Source organism: Oenanthe melanoleuca, chromosome 24 (assembly GCF_029582105.1).
Source record: "Oenanthe melanoleuca isolate GR-GAL-2019-014 chromosome 24, OMel1.0, whole genome shotgun sequence".
Classification (NCBI taxonomy): Eukaryota; Metazoa; Chordata; class Aves; order Passeriformes; family Muscicapidae; genus Oenanthe; species Oenanthe melanoleuca.
In genome coordinates this window covers 2,176,996-2,190,117 of record NC_079357.1, presented here as the reverse complement: position 1 = coordinate 2,190,117, position 13,122 = coordinate 2,176,996, and the positions used below count along the sequence as shown (strand labels likewise).

At 50.6% G+C, this 13,122-nt stretch overlaps 1 protein-coding gene across 1 annotated transcript in view; it reads left to right on the top strand.

The window, feature by feature from the left end:
• LOC130262403 (uncharacterized) overlaps positions 1-12,257 on the top strand; it is a 30,021-nt gene extending 17,764 nt beyond the window's left edge. Inside the window, exon 5 of the mRNA XM_056509495.1 lies at positions 8,693-12,257. Coding sequence (XP_056365470.1) covers positions 8,693-8,911 — 219 coding nt within the window. The 3' untranslated portion in view covers positions 8,912-12,257. The remainder of the gene's footprint in view (positions 1-8,692) is intronic.
• The last annotated feature ends 865 nt before the right edge of the window (positions 12,258-13,122 follow it).

Here is a 13,122-nt window from a genome sequence, read left to right as displayed (position 1 = left end):
CCAGGCCAGGGGTGGGTGGTGTTGTCCAAAGGAACAAGCTTTGCCTTCCTCCCTGCAGGGGAAAAAAAGTGGCTTGCATCACTTTTTTTCCACCCTTAAAGCTCTGCAAGATGCCTCCTTTTCATCTGAGGAGTGGGAACCCCCAGGGAACAGCAGTGGGATGGAGCAAGAGCTGCCCAGTCCTTCACCTGAGGGCTGGGTCAGCTGGAGGATGAGGAGGGAAGCACATCCCTGGTGCCTGATTTTGGCACAGCCCTGCTCCCACCGTGCTCAAAATGCAGATGCAAGGCAGCTTCTCCAGGGTATCTGTGGTTTTGGGATCCTTGAGAGGAAAAGGCACAGCAGAAAGGCAGGATATTCTTGTTCTGCCTGTACTTCATCTGCAGATTTGGCTTGGGAGGGGAGTGAAGAAGATGAGAGTGGAAGGGGAGCGGATTCTGCAGGAAAATGGGGCGGGTGCGTTCGGCTTTAAATGAATCGTGCAAAACCTCGTAATTTGGGATAAACCAGATTTATCACAAGGCAGCATGAAAGCCACTGCCTGGGGTTGACAATTTCACAGCGCTAGAATGGGAGTCAGGGAGTGATTAGAGATGGCAAAGAGTGAGGGAGGGGGGGAAAGGGAGAGGTGCCAGGAGCAAATAAAAGAGGCAGGTGGAGGAGGAGGGTGTGCAGGGACGTGTGTGTGGACGTGTGCTGGCAGGGGACCAGGACAAGGGGAGAGGCTGGGGCACGTCTGCAGGACCAGGATACCTGCAGGAGGATGGAGGAATATTTATTTATTGGTGTTGCAGGCTGTGGGAAAGCCAACAGCGAGCTGAGAGCCCCGAAATGCCCAAGGAGAGTGGTGTGGGCACTTGAGGCTGCAGGGCTGGGTGTGGGGGCTGCCTGCAGTGCTCAATTTTGGGGTGACAGCGAGGATATCAAAGGGTGTTCCAGGTGAGTGGGTGAAGGCAGGCGTGCTCTGGCAGTGCTTTTGTGCCAGGTGGGTGCTCTGAGCAGAGAGAGGTGGAGGCACCAGCGAGTGTAGGAGCAGAGCTGTGATTAGTGCCCCTGTCAGCAGGGCCCATTTGCACAGGTAGAAGGGGAAGTTTCATTGCTGCAGACAGCAAAATAATTTCTCTGGGTTTGCAGGGCAATTACCAGGGTGCCCATGGTGATGATTTACACCCAGCGCTTGCGTGAGGCAGTGCTGGGCCTTGTATACAAGGCACATTATTGATATTGTAATAAATTCTGCTCCAAACAGGCAGCAAGGAGCAGGAGCGAGCCCAGGAGTGGGAGAAAGCAAAGGAAATCCATGGAGGAAGCACCTCCTGTGGGAAGGAAGCAGGAGAGGAGTGAGGTGAAGTAGACAGGGCAGGAATGAGGAGGTAAAACTTCGTCTGGTTTCCTCCAGGAGTAGGGAAGAGACAAAAATTCAGGGGGAAAGAGCTCTGCAAGGCCTGGATTTAGGTCTGAGGCTGGAGTTGGCATGGCTAATTTTCCTAAATGCCCAAACTCTGGCTCCAGACACGAAGCAGAGACTCCACAGGATGTGCAGCTTTCGTGCCAGCGACTCGCCACTGCCATCTGCCACCACGGGCAGGACAGAGGTGACCTGCAGCCCTCTGCCCCTCCAGCCCCAGCTCTGCTGAGCCTGAAATGCTTCTGCAGCCCCGTTCCCCCTCATCCCTGTGGCTGAGGGGCAGCATCAGGGAGCCAAGCCCTGGCACAGGCAGGGATAATCAGAGTGAACAGCCCCTTCCAGCAACAGGCACTCAACCAGCTCGTTCCAGGGCTATAAACTCCTACAAACGGCTCAGCCACAGCTGGTAGGTGGCTGAGGCCACTTCCAAACGGAGAGGAGAGGAACACTTTCAAATTAAACACCTTTTGCATGCAGAGCAGCCATTCTGGAAAGGGGAGAGAGAGAAGGGAAGCTGTTTTGTTTGGAAGAGACAACTCTCTCCTCTCAGAGAGGTTCAGCTGCCTGGCTAATGCTGGCACTGAAACCAGCCCCAAAATGAGGATTAAAGAAACTGCACGGGGCAAGAAGCCAGGATCCCACTCACACCTGGTGGCACCAAGGCTCCTCCTGGTGATCCACGTTCCCCACTGAGCCACAAGCTCTGGAGCCTTCCAGCTTCTCCCATTGTTATCTGCATGAAAGATGGCTGGGTAGGAGTGATCAGACAAATTGGATGATATTTCATTCATGCAGCCCTTGCTGATAAGCCAGCTTAGTGAAGGAATACCCATAAATATTTCCATGCCAAAGGAAGGTGCTTTGAGCATCTCTTAGACCGTGTTACAATGACAAAAGTTAATCTGCAGTGCCAAGCTGTGCAGCCAAGCCTGGAGTTAAACGAGGCACTTCAGAACTCCACAGTCCCACTGGGGCAGAACAACAGTGGTGGCCAAGCACTGTCATTCCCCTGAGGCCACAGCTTTGGAGTTTTGGCTTTAAAGCCATTCCCTCTGGCTATCTCCTTCCCCAAATCCAAATTTCAAACTAATGATTTTCACTCACGTTCCCCAATCCTGAGTTTGCAATGAATCCCAAATTCTTGGGTCAAAACAGCCAGCTCAGGTGTATGGTAAGGTTTGAATTCACAGTGCAGCCCCAGTGAGGAGAATGCTGATCCCAGAGGGGCTCAGTGGGTTAAAGCAGCCAGCTCAGGTGCATGGTAAGGTTTGAATTCACTGTGCAGCCCCAGTGAGGAGAATGCTGCTCCCAGAGGGCTCAGTGCAGGATCAGAGCAGTGAGATGCTGCTGGGAGCAGCCCCAGTGAAAGGGGCAGTGCTGCTCACTCTGCATTTGGGGGAGCAGCACCTTGGGGACTTTTGCTTTGATTTGGGATTTTACCTGACTGATTATTCATTACCTCCCTACCTCCCTCTTTTTAACTGTTTTTTCTTCCTCCTCCCCTCCCTCCTCACCCTCCTCTTCTTTCTCCCCCTTCACTCCCCGTGTCCTGTCTCACCCCTCACCATCTGCACGGCCCCTCTGTCCTCCCTGGTGTCCCCCCCACGCCTCGCTGCTCTCTTCTCTCCAGAGCCCTGCCAACAAGGACAGTGATGTCCAGTACGCAGAGCTGGACACGTCGGCTCTGGCCGCGTCACCCAGCCCCCGGAGCTCCATCCCTGCTGGCGGAGACCTAGTCGAGTATGCAACCATCCAGCCCAACCTTCGCTAGCATGTCACTCTAGGCCCTTTCCCCTCAGGTTCTGGCCTCCAGGTACACGTGGCACACTCTGCCTCCCTCACTGCACCCCTCAGAGTCACTGCTCGCCCCTCCCCGCATCCCGTCTGTCCCTCCCTGCCTGCTCTCTCTGTCTGTCTCTCTGCTTTTTGGGGGTGCTGCCCAGCTTTTGCCCTGCCTCTCTGCATGCTCTTCTGGCCGTGTTTCCCTTTGCTTCCTGCAGCCAGGCATGTGGGAGAGGGGCTTCGTGGCACAGCAGGGGTTTGCCCCCCTGCTCCAGGTGGGTCTGAAGTTCTGCTCTGGTTCAGGGAATCACAAGTGATGCTAAAGGGCTTTTCCAGGCCAGGACAAGATGGGGAGGGAAAGGGAAAGGGAAGGATTGAAAGGAAAAATTTAAAAAAAAAGAAGAAGGGTTTGTGTGCATGTGGAAGTAATTCTAGAGAGGATGGAGCATATGTGCATGTGTGAAAGAACAAGGTGGGAGAGGATGTGAGAGAATATGGGAACTCCTAAAGGTTCCTGCAGCCGAAGGGCTCCGTGGATAAGGGACAGGCAGACAGGGACTGTGCATGTGACAGTGACAGTGACAGTGACAGGGCTGGCGTGGCACGAGGTCGGTGCAGGTGGCAAGTTTGGGTGAGAGAGGCAGAGATTATTTTCCTTGGTGTTCTCCTCAAAACTAGGCACAGACTAATCTCCTGATGTTTTCAAGTGTCACCAAACCCTTTCTAGCTCAGGTCCTGTGGCAAGCAGTGATTTGGACTCAGTTGGTTGTTCTGGGCCATCTCCAGTGACCCTTTGAATGATGATTTTTTTACTGGAAAAACACTAAAACTGGGGTGACTTCAGCTTTTCTGTAATCACAGCTTTTTCTCTGTTATTAAAGCCACCAGCTCCCTGAAAGGGAGAGATCTCTCCTTTCCCACCTTTGCTGGATTATTCCAAGAGTTTTTGGCCAAGGAAATGCCACTGGTGCCCCTCTCCTTGGCTCCAGCTCTCCCTCACTCCTGTGTATTCTGAGGTTGTGGTGACTCCAGGCTCTGCCTTGCTCCTTCCCCTTTATTCCCAGCAGCAGGAAGGACCTGTGGGTTTAAAGGAAGGGAAGGGAGAGGAGAAAAGGCAGGCAGCAAGTGGAGAGGTGCTTTGCAGGTCCTTGGATCCCTCCTGGTCACCCCTAGGTCAGAGCAGGGGCAGCCTGGGGATGGAAAGGGATGGCTTGGAGAGGATAAAGGACACTGGATCATGGGGCAGGAAGGGAAGGAGGATAAGCAGGAGGAAAATAGCATTTTTATAAATCACTGGCCAGTGCTGCTCAGTGTGTCCCTGAATGAGGAGCTCACACACACCTGGGTGCAAGGTGTGCTCAGTTCGCCTCCATCCCTGTTCTCCCTGGTTTTCCCGTGCTGGAAGAGCCCTGTAGTTCCCCTGCTGTAGCAAAAGCCCTGCTGGGTGAGTCTGCAGGCTGGAGCAGACCCATAACCTCTCTCTCTTGTGGTGTCTCACCCACTCCTGCTCCAGAATGAGGATCAAGGTCTTCGTAGACGTAACGAGCGAGAGTGGACAGTAAGTTTTGGATGGGTTTGGTTTTCTTTTTTTTTTTTTTTTTTTTTTTCCTTTTCTCCATTTCCTTGTTTGTCTCTGGACTCCCAGGCACTCCCAGCCTCCTGCATCCTCTCTGGGATGAGAATTCCAGCCCTGAGGAATGGGGTGGTTGAAACCAGCCACTCTCCCTCGTGTCTTCACCTCCCATTCCCAACAGATTCTTGGGCTGCTCCCACTGTTCCAAACAAGGCAAGAGCTCCCTAATCCATCTTGGGAGGTCTCTCCTCATCCTCCCCAGGGTGGGGAATTTTATTGTCAGCAAAAGGACAGTAATCCTCCAAATCCAAATTTGGAAATCCTCCCAGTCTCTCTGAAGTAAAAATAAAGCCAGTCATATGGTGCTTTGAAGGTGTAATCTCCCAGCTAAGACACACCACAGATCAGGGCAATTTAATTTTTTTTTATGTTTTTAAATTATTTCCTCCCCCTTCACCCCCCCACACTCCAGATCTTGGTTTTGCTTGGGAATTTCTTGTCCCTGTTGCAGCAAGAATAGCTGGAAACCATCAGACCTGGATCAAGAACACAACAAATCAGTGCCCAGGGTTCAGAGTCCCATTCCCAAATTGCAGGAGAAATAAAGCAAAGAGGTGGCTTCCCATTTTTTAATGTGGGTATCAGCCCTGCCTTGACTCCAAAAGGGTGGAGAGGAGGATTTGGGAGAGAAACAGCAAAGAGGGAAATATTTGGGATGACTGATGGTGTGAGGTGCTGTAGGAACATGGACCAGGTAGGTACCAGGGGCAGCAGGGGAAGAGAAAAGCATGCTGTGAGAAGGAATGCAACGTTCTGAGCAAGTTTTCTTGATACTTGCATGTGTCTGAATGCATCCCTCACCACAGGTCCTTGCTCTGTATTTTGGGAATTTCAGCTCAATCTTTTCATTTCCTGAACCCAGGGGTGAATCCCTCTGTCCCACTTGCCCTCAGTTTTGTCCTCACAGAAGCCCAAGCTCAGGACTGTGATTCCTGCTCATCCCTGACACATCACTGCTTGTTCTTTGCTCAGGGCAGGGATTTTCCAAAAACTCCCTCACAGATAAAGCATCAAGCAGAGCAGGAACCTGCCCAGGGATACCCAAAATCATGGAAAGTGGAAAACAGCTGGAAAACCCTGAGTAGGAGTTCAGACCCAATAGAAGAGAGGTGTGGGCTCCCAGCACCAGGAGGAAATATTTCTTTTTTTGGTTCCCAGTGTTTTTTCTGTCCCCCACCCCTCTGCACTGCTGGTCCCCAGTGTGACAGTAGCTTTGTGATGTTGTCACTCAACAGAGCTGCTTCTTCCTGGCCATCACCTGTGCTGCAGCCCAAAATTCAAAACTGACAGGTGAGCAGGGTTAGGTAGTAGCAGCCCAAAATTTCAGGAGTTTTGAGCAGCAGGGGCATTTCCCAGCCAGGAAAACACAGGTGAACACATTCCATAAGTGCAAAGATGTGTTTGTGCTGAGCTTGGCCAAGCAGAGAAAACCATTACCTGTCCAACTCTCACCTGTAAAATCTTCAGATTCCCCAAAACCCATAGCAGAGAACCACTGAGAAGGAGTTTTTCACTTTCAGACCAGTAAGAACTCATTATTCCAAGATGATTAAAAGTACAGGACATGGTCAGCTGCCTCACACCTCCTGCTACCCAAAGAGATGTTCTGCAAATAGAAGAAAAGATGGAATTGGGTGTGGAGGGATGGAGAAGGGTTGAGTTAAAGTCATGGCAGAAATGAAAGCTCCCTAATTCAATCAAACAAAGCCTGTTTAAAGGTAATCTGCCAGGCTGTCTGAAATGGATAGATTGCTGACATCCCCTTTAATCAAGCTCTTGGAAAGAAAACTGAGAGGGGAGGATGTAACCCAGATAATGAAGAATTGCATGGAGTCATGCTGGAGACAAAGGCAAGTGGGAGAAGTCAGGTGGGGGAAGGTGGTAGAATCGTGTGCCAGTTCAATTTAATTAGTTCATTATCCCTAATTTAATTTCAAACTTCGTTAAAGATAAATTAGATTGGGGAAAAGTCACAGTGGGACTGGGGAAGGAAGTCAAAGGGCACCAACTGCTAAATATGTTAAAAAACACCAGGCTGGTTTTGTTCTCCTCCCTTTTGCCACTCTCTAAACGAGTTCAGGGAACAAAGCAGGAGCAAAGCAACTCCTGGTTCAGGTGCTGAGGAAAGGTAAAAGGAGAGAGGGAATTCTCCTCCTTTGGCCCTGGCATTCTCCAGCTGCCCTTCCCTGACCCACCTTTGAGGAGTGAGCACAAAAAGGGCCCACAAACTTCCCCTCCCACTTAATTGATAACAAATTACAAGAAACCCCCCTGCCTGCTTTGTCTCACTAAATTTCTGTAATTAAACAACTTCCCTTGCAGGTTAGCTTAACCCAGGGAATTAATGATCTCTATAAATACAGTTTTTCCCCCCTTGCAGGTGTGGAAAGGGGTTCTGTTGAGTGTGACATTTCTTAAGAGTAGATTCTAAGGGATGGGACTTTGCAATCCCATTTTCTCTATCTGTGAGCCCCTTTTTGCCTCTTTTTATCAGCTGGGGCCATCAGAAGAACAGCAAACATTTATTTAAGGTTGAGTTAGTGAGGCTTTGTCATGGTTTGGGTTCCTCTGGTTAAAGAGCTCCAGTGCTGCACTTTTCCACATTTTCACTTGGCAGCTAAAAAAGGCTAAAAAACCTGGGGGAATGGCCCACCCAAATTTAGCATCCCAGCGCAGCAACTCCACTACTGACTTTTAAAAGTTTAATCTGTGAGACAAACAGCTTTGCCAGTGGAAGGGAAATGAAAATGAGCTGCTGTTTTCCTGGGGCTCAGGAAATTTTCCCTCGCTGGGCTCAGCCAGGCTCTTCCCAAAATTGCCTTTGTGCCTCTCCCAGCGGTCTGAGCCATCAATAAATTATTGTTGGCACCTTGTTTTCTATAGGATTTTATATTTTTTTTTTTAAAGCATCCTGGTGAAATATTCATCCAGCAGATGAGCCAAGTGGATTGTTCTGTTCCTTCAGGCATTTTCTCCTGAGGGTCAAACCCTTGTCCTTTCCACTAAACTCACAGTTCCTGGGGTTTTCAAAGGGAACAAGGAAGGACTCAAGGACAAGTTGCTTGCTTCAAACCACAACCATGAAAACATTTTCCTGCTCTGTTTGCTCCCTCCTGGAGAAGAAATTATCTCCTGGTGAGCTGCCCTGAGCGCAGGTTGAGTTTAAAAACATCCTGGCTGAATGTCCATCCTGCTTGGGTCATCCTGCAGGGTTTCCAGAGCAGGAAAGGGTCTGGGAGCAGGGAGGAATCCTTCCCATCTGCTGCCACCCTCTGGGGAGCTGCAGCCCTGGGCTGTGCCAGAGATGCTCCCTCAGCCCCACACACCCCAGCAGAGGGAAAACCACAGCACCGACAGCAGCCTCAGGTTTGAAAGTGGTTTTGTGCTTTCTGTAGCTGATTTGACTCACAAAACTCCTGTGTCCCAGTAAACATCAGCTTGTTTTGCATCCCAAGCCCTGGTAGGACACAGGTGCCCTTTAAATGGAAGAGCACTGGCCAGGCTTAGATTAATGATGCCTTCAAGCACAGCTTTTCCAAAACTCAGGTGTGGAAAGAGTTAGAGAGCGTGAAAACAAACTGCCCTTCCTCTGCTGGCTGCTTGTTTTGTCCAGAAAGGTATTTACAGGCAGGGGACAAGCTGTGCCCAAGCCATACATATTCATCCACAATCTGGGTATTTCAGGGGTGAGACAAAACCTTTGCAGCGTGAGGATTTATCACCTGGGCTTCCATTTCCCTGAAGCAGTGAGCTTGGTGAGCTAGTTAAGATTCCACCCTGCTTGCTGTGTGTGTGTCTCAGGCAGGGACTGAGGAGCTGGGTGTGTTTTCTGGCCGTTTTCACCCGTTGACTTTTGTCTCTACTTGCAGAACTTTGGAAAGTGTCACTCAGAGATATCGAATGCGAGTGATTACCTGACCCGCTGTTACTCACATGAAGATCGATATCTGGAGAAGATCCCTCATGTCTATGCCCCCTTGTCAGACCTCCCACAAGATCTCTATCCTCACCACCCTGACATCTCCTTCTGCTGCCCACCTCCTGGCTCCCGGGCTCCTTACATCTGTCCTAAGGAACAGTATGTTTAAAGTGTCAACACGGCAAAAAAAACCAAAAAAAAAAAAGGAAGAAACTCATGGTTTTCACTCTCCTGCCTCTCAACAACCAAGGCTTCCAGCCTCCCTTCCCTCTGCCATCGCTCATTTTACTGATTGGTTTTTAAATCCGGGTGCAATTGCCATGATTAGTTCCAAGTGTCTGCCTGGCTTTGCTAACGCTGAAGGGAACACTCTGCCTCCTCCCACCTCCTCTCCAGTACCTGCATCTTTCTTTTCTCCTCCTGGCTCTGTGTGTGCATGTGTCTGGCAGCTGCCCTGTGGTGGATGGGATGTGCCCAGCCCAGTCCAGTGTCCGTAGGTTTCCCCCTGTGTCAGTTCCTGCACTCCTTGCACCGGGTGTGGATTATTCACAGCCCTCGCTGCAGCTTCTGTGAGGTTTTACAGCACAGCCACTGCTCAGATCTGAGGCTGTGCCTTTGGTTTTTTTGGTTTTTTTTCCCCCTCTGCTCCTTTTCCCCCTTGGAAGTGGGGATAGCAAATCCCCTTCTGTGCAGAGCTGAACAGCCAAGAATGCTGAACCAAATCATAAGATGCTTATAATGAAAGATGCTCAAAACCAACCCAAAAATAGAGATCAGGACTTGGTTTAGGCGGTTTGTTTCTGTCCTTTTCCCTTCCTGCTCCCACTCTCAATCTCTTGCATTGACTCTTTTAAAGAGGACTATTTTGGAGTCAACACATTTGGAGAAAGCATCCTTTAAATTACAGGTCTGATAACCTGAAACCCAAAGGAGAAAATAATTATAAAGGAAAACATTCTCTCTAATTTTCCTTCCAAAGCCTAACGTGGCCCCCCACGAGCTTTTCCCCCCTCTCTTCCTCACATCTGTTGATTGGAATTTTAAAATTAACTCAGGCAGAATATGAAGAATAAATTAGAATTTCAGGTAATCTCCTTGCTCTTAATGAAGGATAAAAGCCAATAGAGGAATCTGGCCTTTTAACTTTTATAAAAGCATCTTAGTTTTGGGACTACACCTTTTTTTTGATATTGGAATGTGTGTGGGTGTGTAAATCCAAACCTGTACATTCCTGTGACCACGAAGTATTTTAGAGAAGGGAATTAATCTCCACATCACATTTGTGTTCACTTGTATTAGAGAAAAAAAAAAAAATATCGATATACACTTCAATGTATATAAAAGCAAAGAAGAGGAAGAGGAGGACAAGGAGTGAACATCCTGCCTAAGAGCTTGGTTTCAGGGATAACTTCCTTCTGTTTCACCCCTGGCATGGAAGAGGGGACAGCTGGGATGGTTCTGAACAAGGGGATAAATCTCTGTGGCCAGAGATTTGCTCCTTTGCTTCGGCTCAGCTTGGGAATTTGGCATTTTGCAGACACTAAAACCCCTCTGGAAAACGTGGGGATGCTTGAGCTGAGGGCACGTGGGAGGAGAGGTGGGCACCACACCTTTATCCTGCTGCCAGGCACCCAAAACCTGTACAGGTGAGAAATGAAACTGCCAGCAGGTGACAGCTCCTGCCAGGGGAGGTGTGACCACCCTGATGTCCCCCTGAAAGGCACAAAACTCCCCCAGCTCTTCCCAGTGCAGGAGACAGGATGGTGCTGTCACCAGGACAAGGTTTGTGGGGGGAATTGTGCCCCTGGAGAGGGGTTTTCCTCACACTGAATGGCAGCTGAGAGACCTGGGGCTGCCTGGCTGGCTGAGGAGTGGATGAAGGGGAATTTTTGCTGCATTTTTTGGCCAAGCTGGAACGGGCAGCAGCAGCTCTGCCACGTGCTGGTGCATGGAGCACCCTCAGTCCCAAAGGATCAGGGCAGTAGCAGCAGGACACAGCCTTAGAGCACTCCACACAGCTTTTCAACCCCATCCTGCCAGTCCTGACTGATGCAAACCTTTCTGGAATCATTTGTACTCACTTTTCCTCTGCCAGCATCCAGAGGATTCAGCTGCTCATTCCCTCACACCAAAGGACTCCAGTGCTCTGTGTCTCAATTCAGAAAATGCATTTTTCTCTCTGGTTTTCTCCCCAACACACCTTGGGTACTTTCTGGTTACCACAGAGCTGGAAACTGGGTGTGCTCTGAACTGAAGGCACAGCCACCACATTCACCTCACACTGAATCTGCCAAATCTGCCTTTGCTCCCTCTCTTTGGGAAGGTGAGGAGGTGCTGGAAGCCCCACTGGTCTCTGATGTCCTGGAATCAACCCAGCACCACTGACCATGAGGAAAAAAGCAGGAAAAATCCATTGCAAACTTCCCTCCCTGCACGCTGGAATAACAGAGTGCTGCCTGTTCTGTGGTTTGATTTGGAGCCTTCACCTGACGTGGTTTCAGACAGATCCAGGAATTTAAATGAGAAGTGGAATATGTTCAGGTCTTCAGATACAAGAGGAAAGAAGCCAGACAAAATGATTGCTTGCCAGAGGAGGCAGAGAACACGTTGCAGGTGCTTTTCTCTGCTGCCCATGTCTGGGATGAAGATGCTTTGATGAGGAAGGGGGAGGCAGGGATACAAACTGCAGCATTACAGAAAAACTCTGCTTGCCTCGTGCAGCTTTGAACCTGAGCTGCCCACAGAAGTCTGCCACAAAGGGTTTTACTGGGCTTGCAGCAAAGCAAAAGGATTTCAATCCTCCTGGAACAGGTAAAAGGCAGGAGCAGCCTCAGCTCCAAGCAGCAGTTTGACTTATGCACTGGTGTTTAACCCAGGAATGTCTTGGCTCTCTCTGCCTCTCCTCAAGAGCTGGGCTGATCTCAAAAAAATGGCAAGAGGGACTCGCCACACACCACCAAATTCCACCCTAGGAAAAGGGGGAAAACCCTGCAGGAAAACCCTGGAGCAAGAAACAGTGACTCCACTGTTCTGGTTTTACAAATCTGTGCTTGGAAATGGTTCTGACCCAGGGCTCTTGCTCCTCACTCCCCCTCCCTGCTGTCACACTGAGCTTGCCCAATGGCTCTTCCCAAACCTCCCTGCACCTGCCAGGGGTTTAATCCTCACTGTGCTCCAGGATAAGGCTGCCCATGCCTGGGGAGTGGCAGGTGCAGAAATCAGGGCCAGGGGGAGGTGTTCTCCTGCTGAATTGACTCCAAAGGCCCCTGCCCTGGAGGCTGAGCCATCCAGCAGCACTGCTGGGCGTGGGCTGCTGAACGAGTCCAACTGGAAACTGGTGGAGTGGGATCCCGAGGGCTGGCAGTCATGGGAGGAGCTGTATTGTAGGGTAGAGAGTCACTGAGGTTGAAAAGCCCTCCGAGGTGGAGCTGTTCTTCCTGCCAGCAGGGTGAAATGTCACGGGTTCTGTTCCATGTGTTGGTGGCACTGACACCAGAGCTCTTGCAGATGGAAAAGACTGATCGCAGAACTTAAATAAAAGTGAGCTGAAGAGTTACAGCAACTTCTGTCCTGCCTGTGGGACCTGTGTGGGGTGTTTGCTGTCTGCCCTGCTCCCAGGGCTGCCTTCTTGCCGAGCTGTTCCCCACATCCCTCATCCCTTGCACCCACACTCACTCCTGCCTTCTCCCAGGAGTTCCAGAGGCTCCCCAGGACTGGGATATCCCAATTTTCCCTGCCTGCAGCCCAGGGGACACAGGACTCCAAGGTAAGCAGAGCAGCAGAGCTCAGTGCCCTCCAGGGTGCTCCTGCTGCACTTCCCTGCCCTGGCTCTGCCCCCGGAGCAGTCTCAGTGCTCAGGAGATGCCAGCCCCACTTCACTTTGGTTGGGAATCCTCCTGCCAGCCTCCCCTGCACGTGGGTGGGACAGGATCAGTCACAAACAGCCAGTCCTCGGGGCCAGCAGCTATTTAGGGAAAGAAAAGGGGGGTTCCTCCTCCTCCTCTCCAGCCCACTTCTCATGCCAGTGGCCTGATTTCCCTGTGCTGGCTCCAGGGAAACACTGAACCTGCACTCTGGGGGCACAGGGTGGGAGCCCAGTCCAGCTGAACACTCAGAAATTGATCAATAAACCATTTATTGATGGCATTTTTAGCACTACCTCTGAGAATGAAAAAGCCCCAGGGGTATTTCTTCACAGCAAAGCTGCACTGCACAAGGATGGAGCCTCAGGATAAAGCTTTTTGGGATAATTCAGCCAAGATTTGGGGCAGAGGGATGGGGCAGGGGGTTCATGGAGGGAGGGTGGAGGGTCTGGGTGCAGCAGCAGCCACAGCTGCTCATTTCTGGGAAGGGTTTATTGGGTTGTGGCAGAGAAGCTGA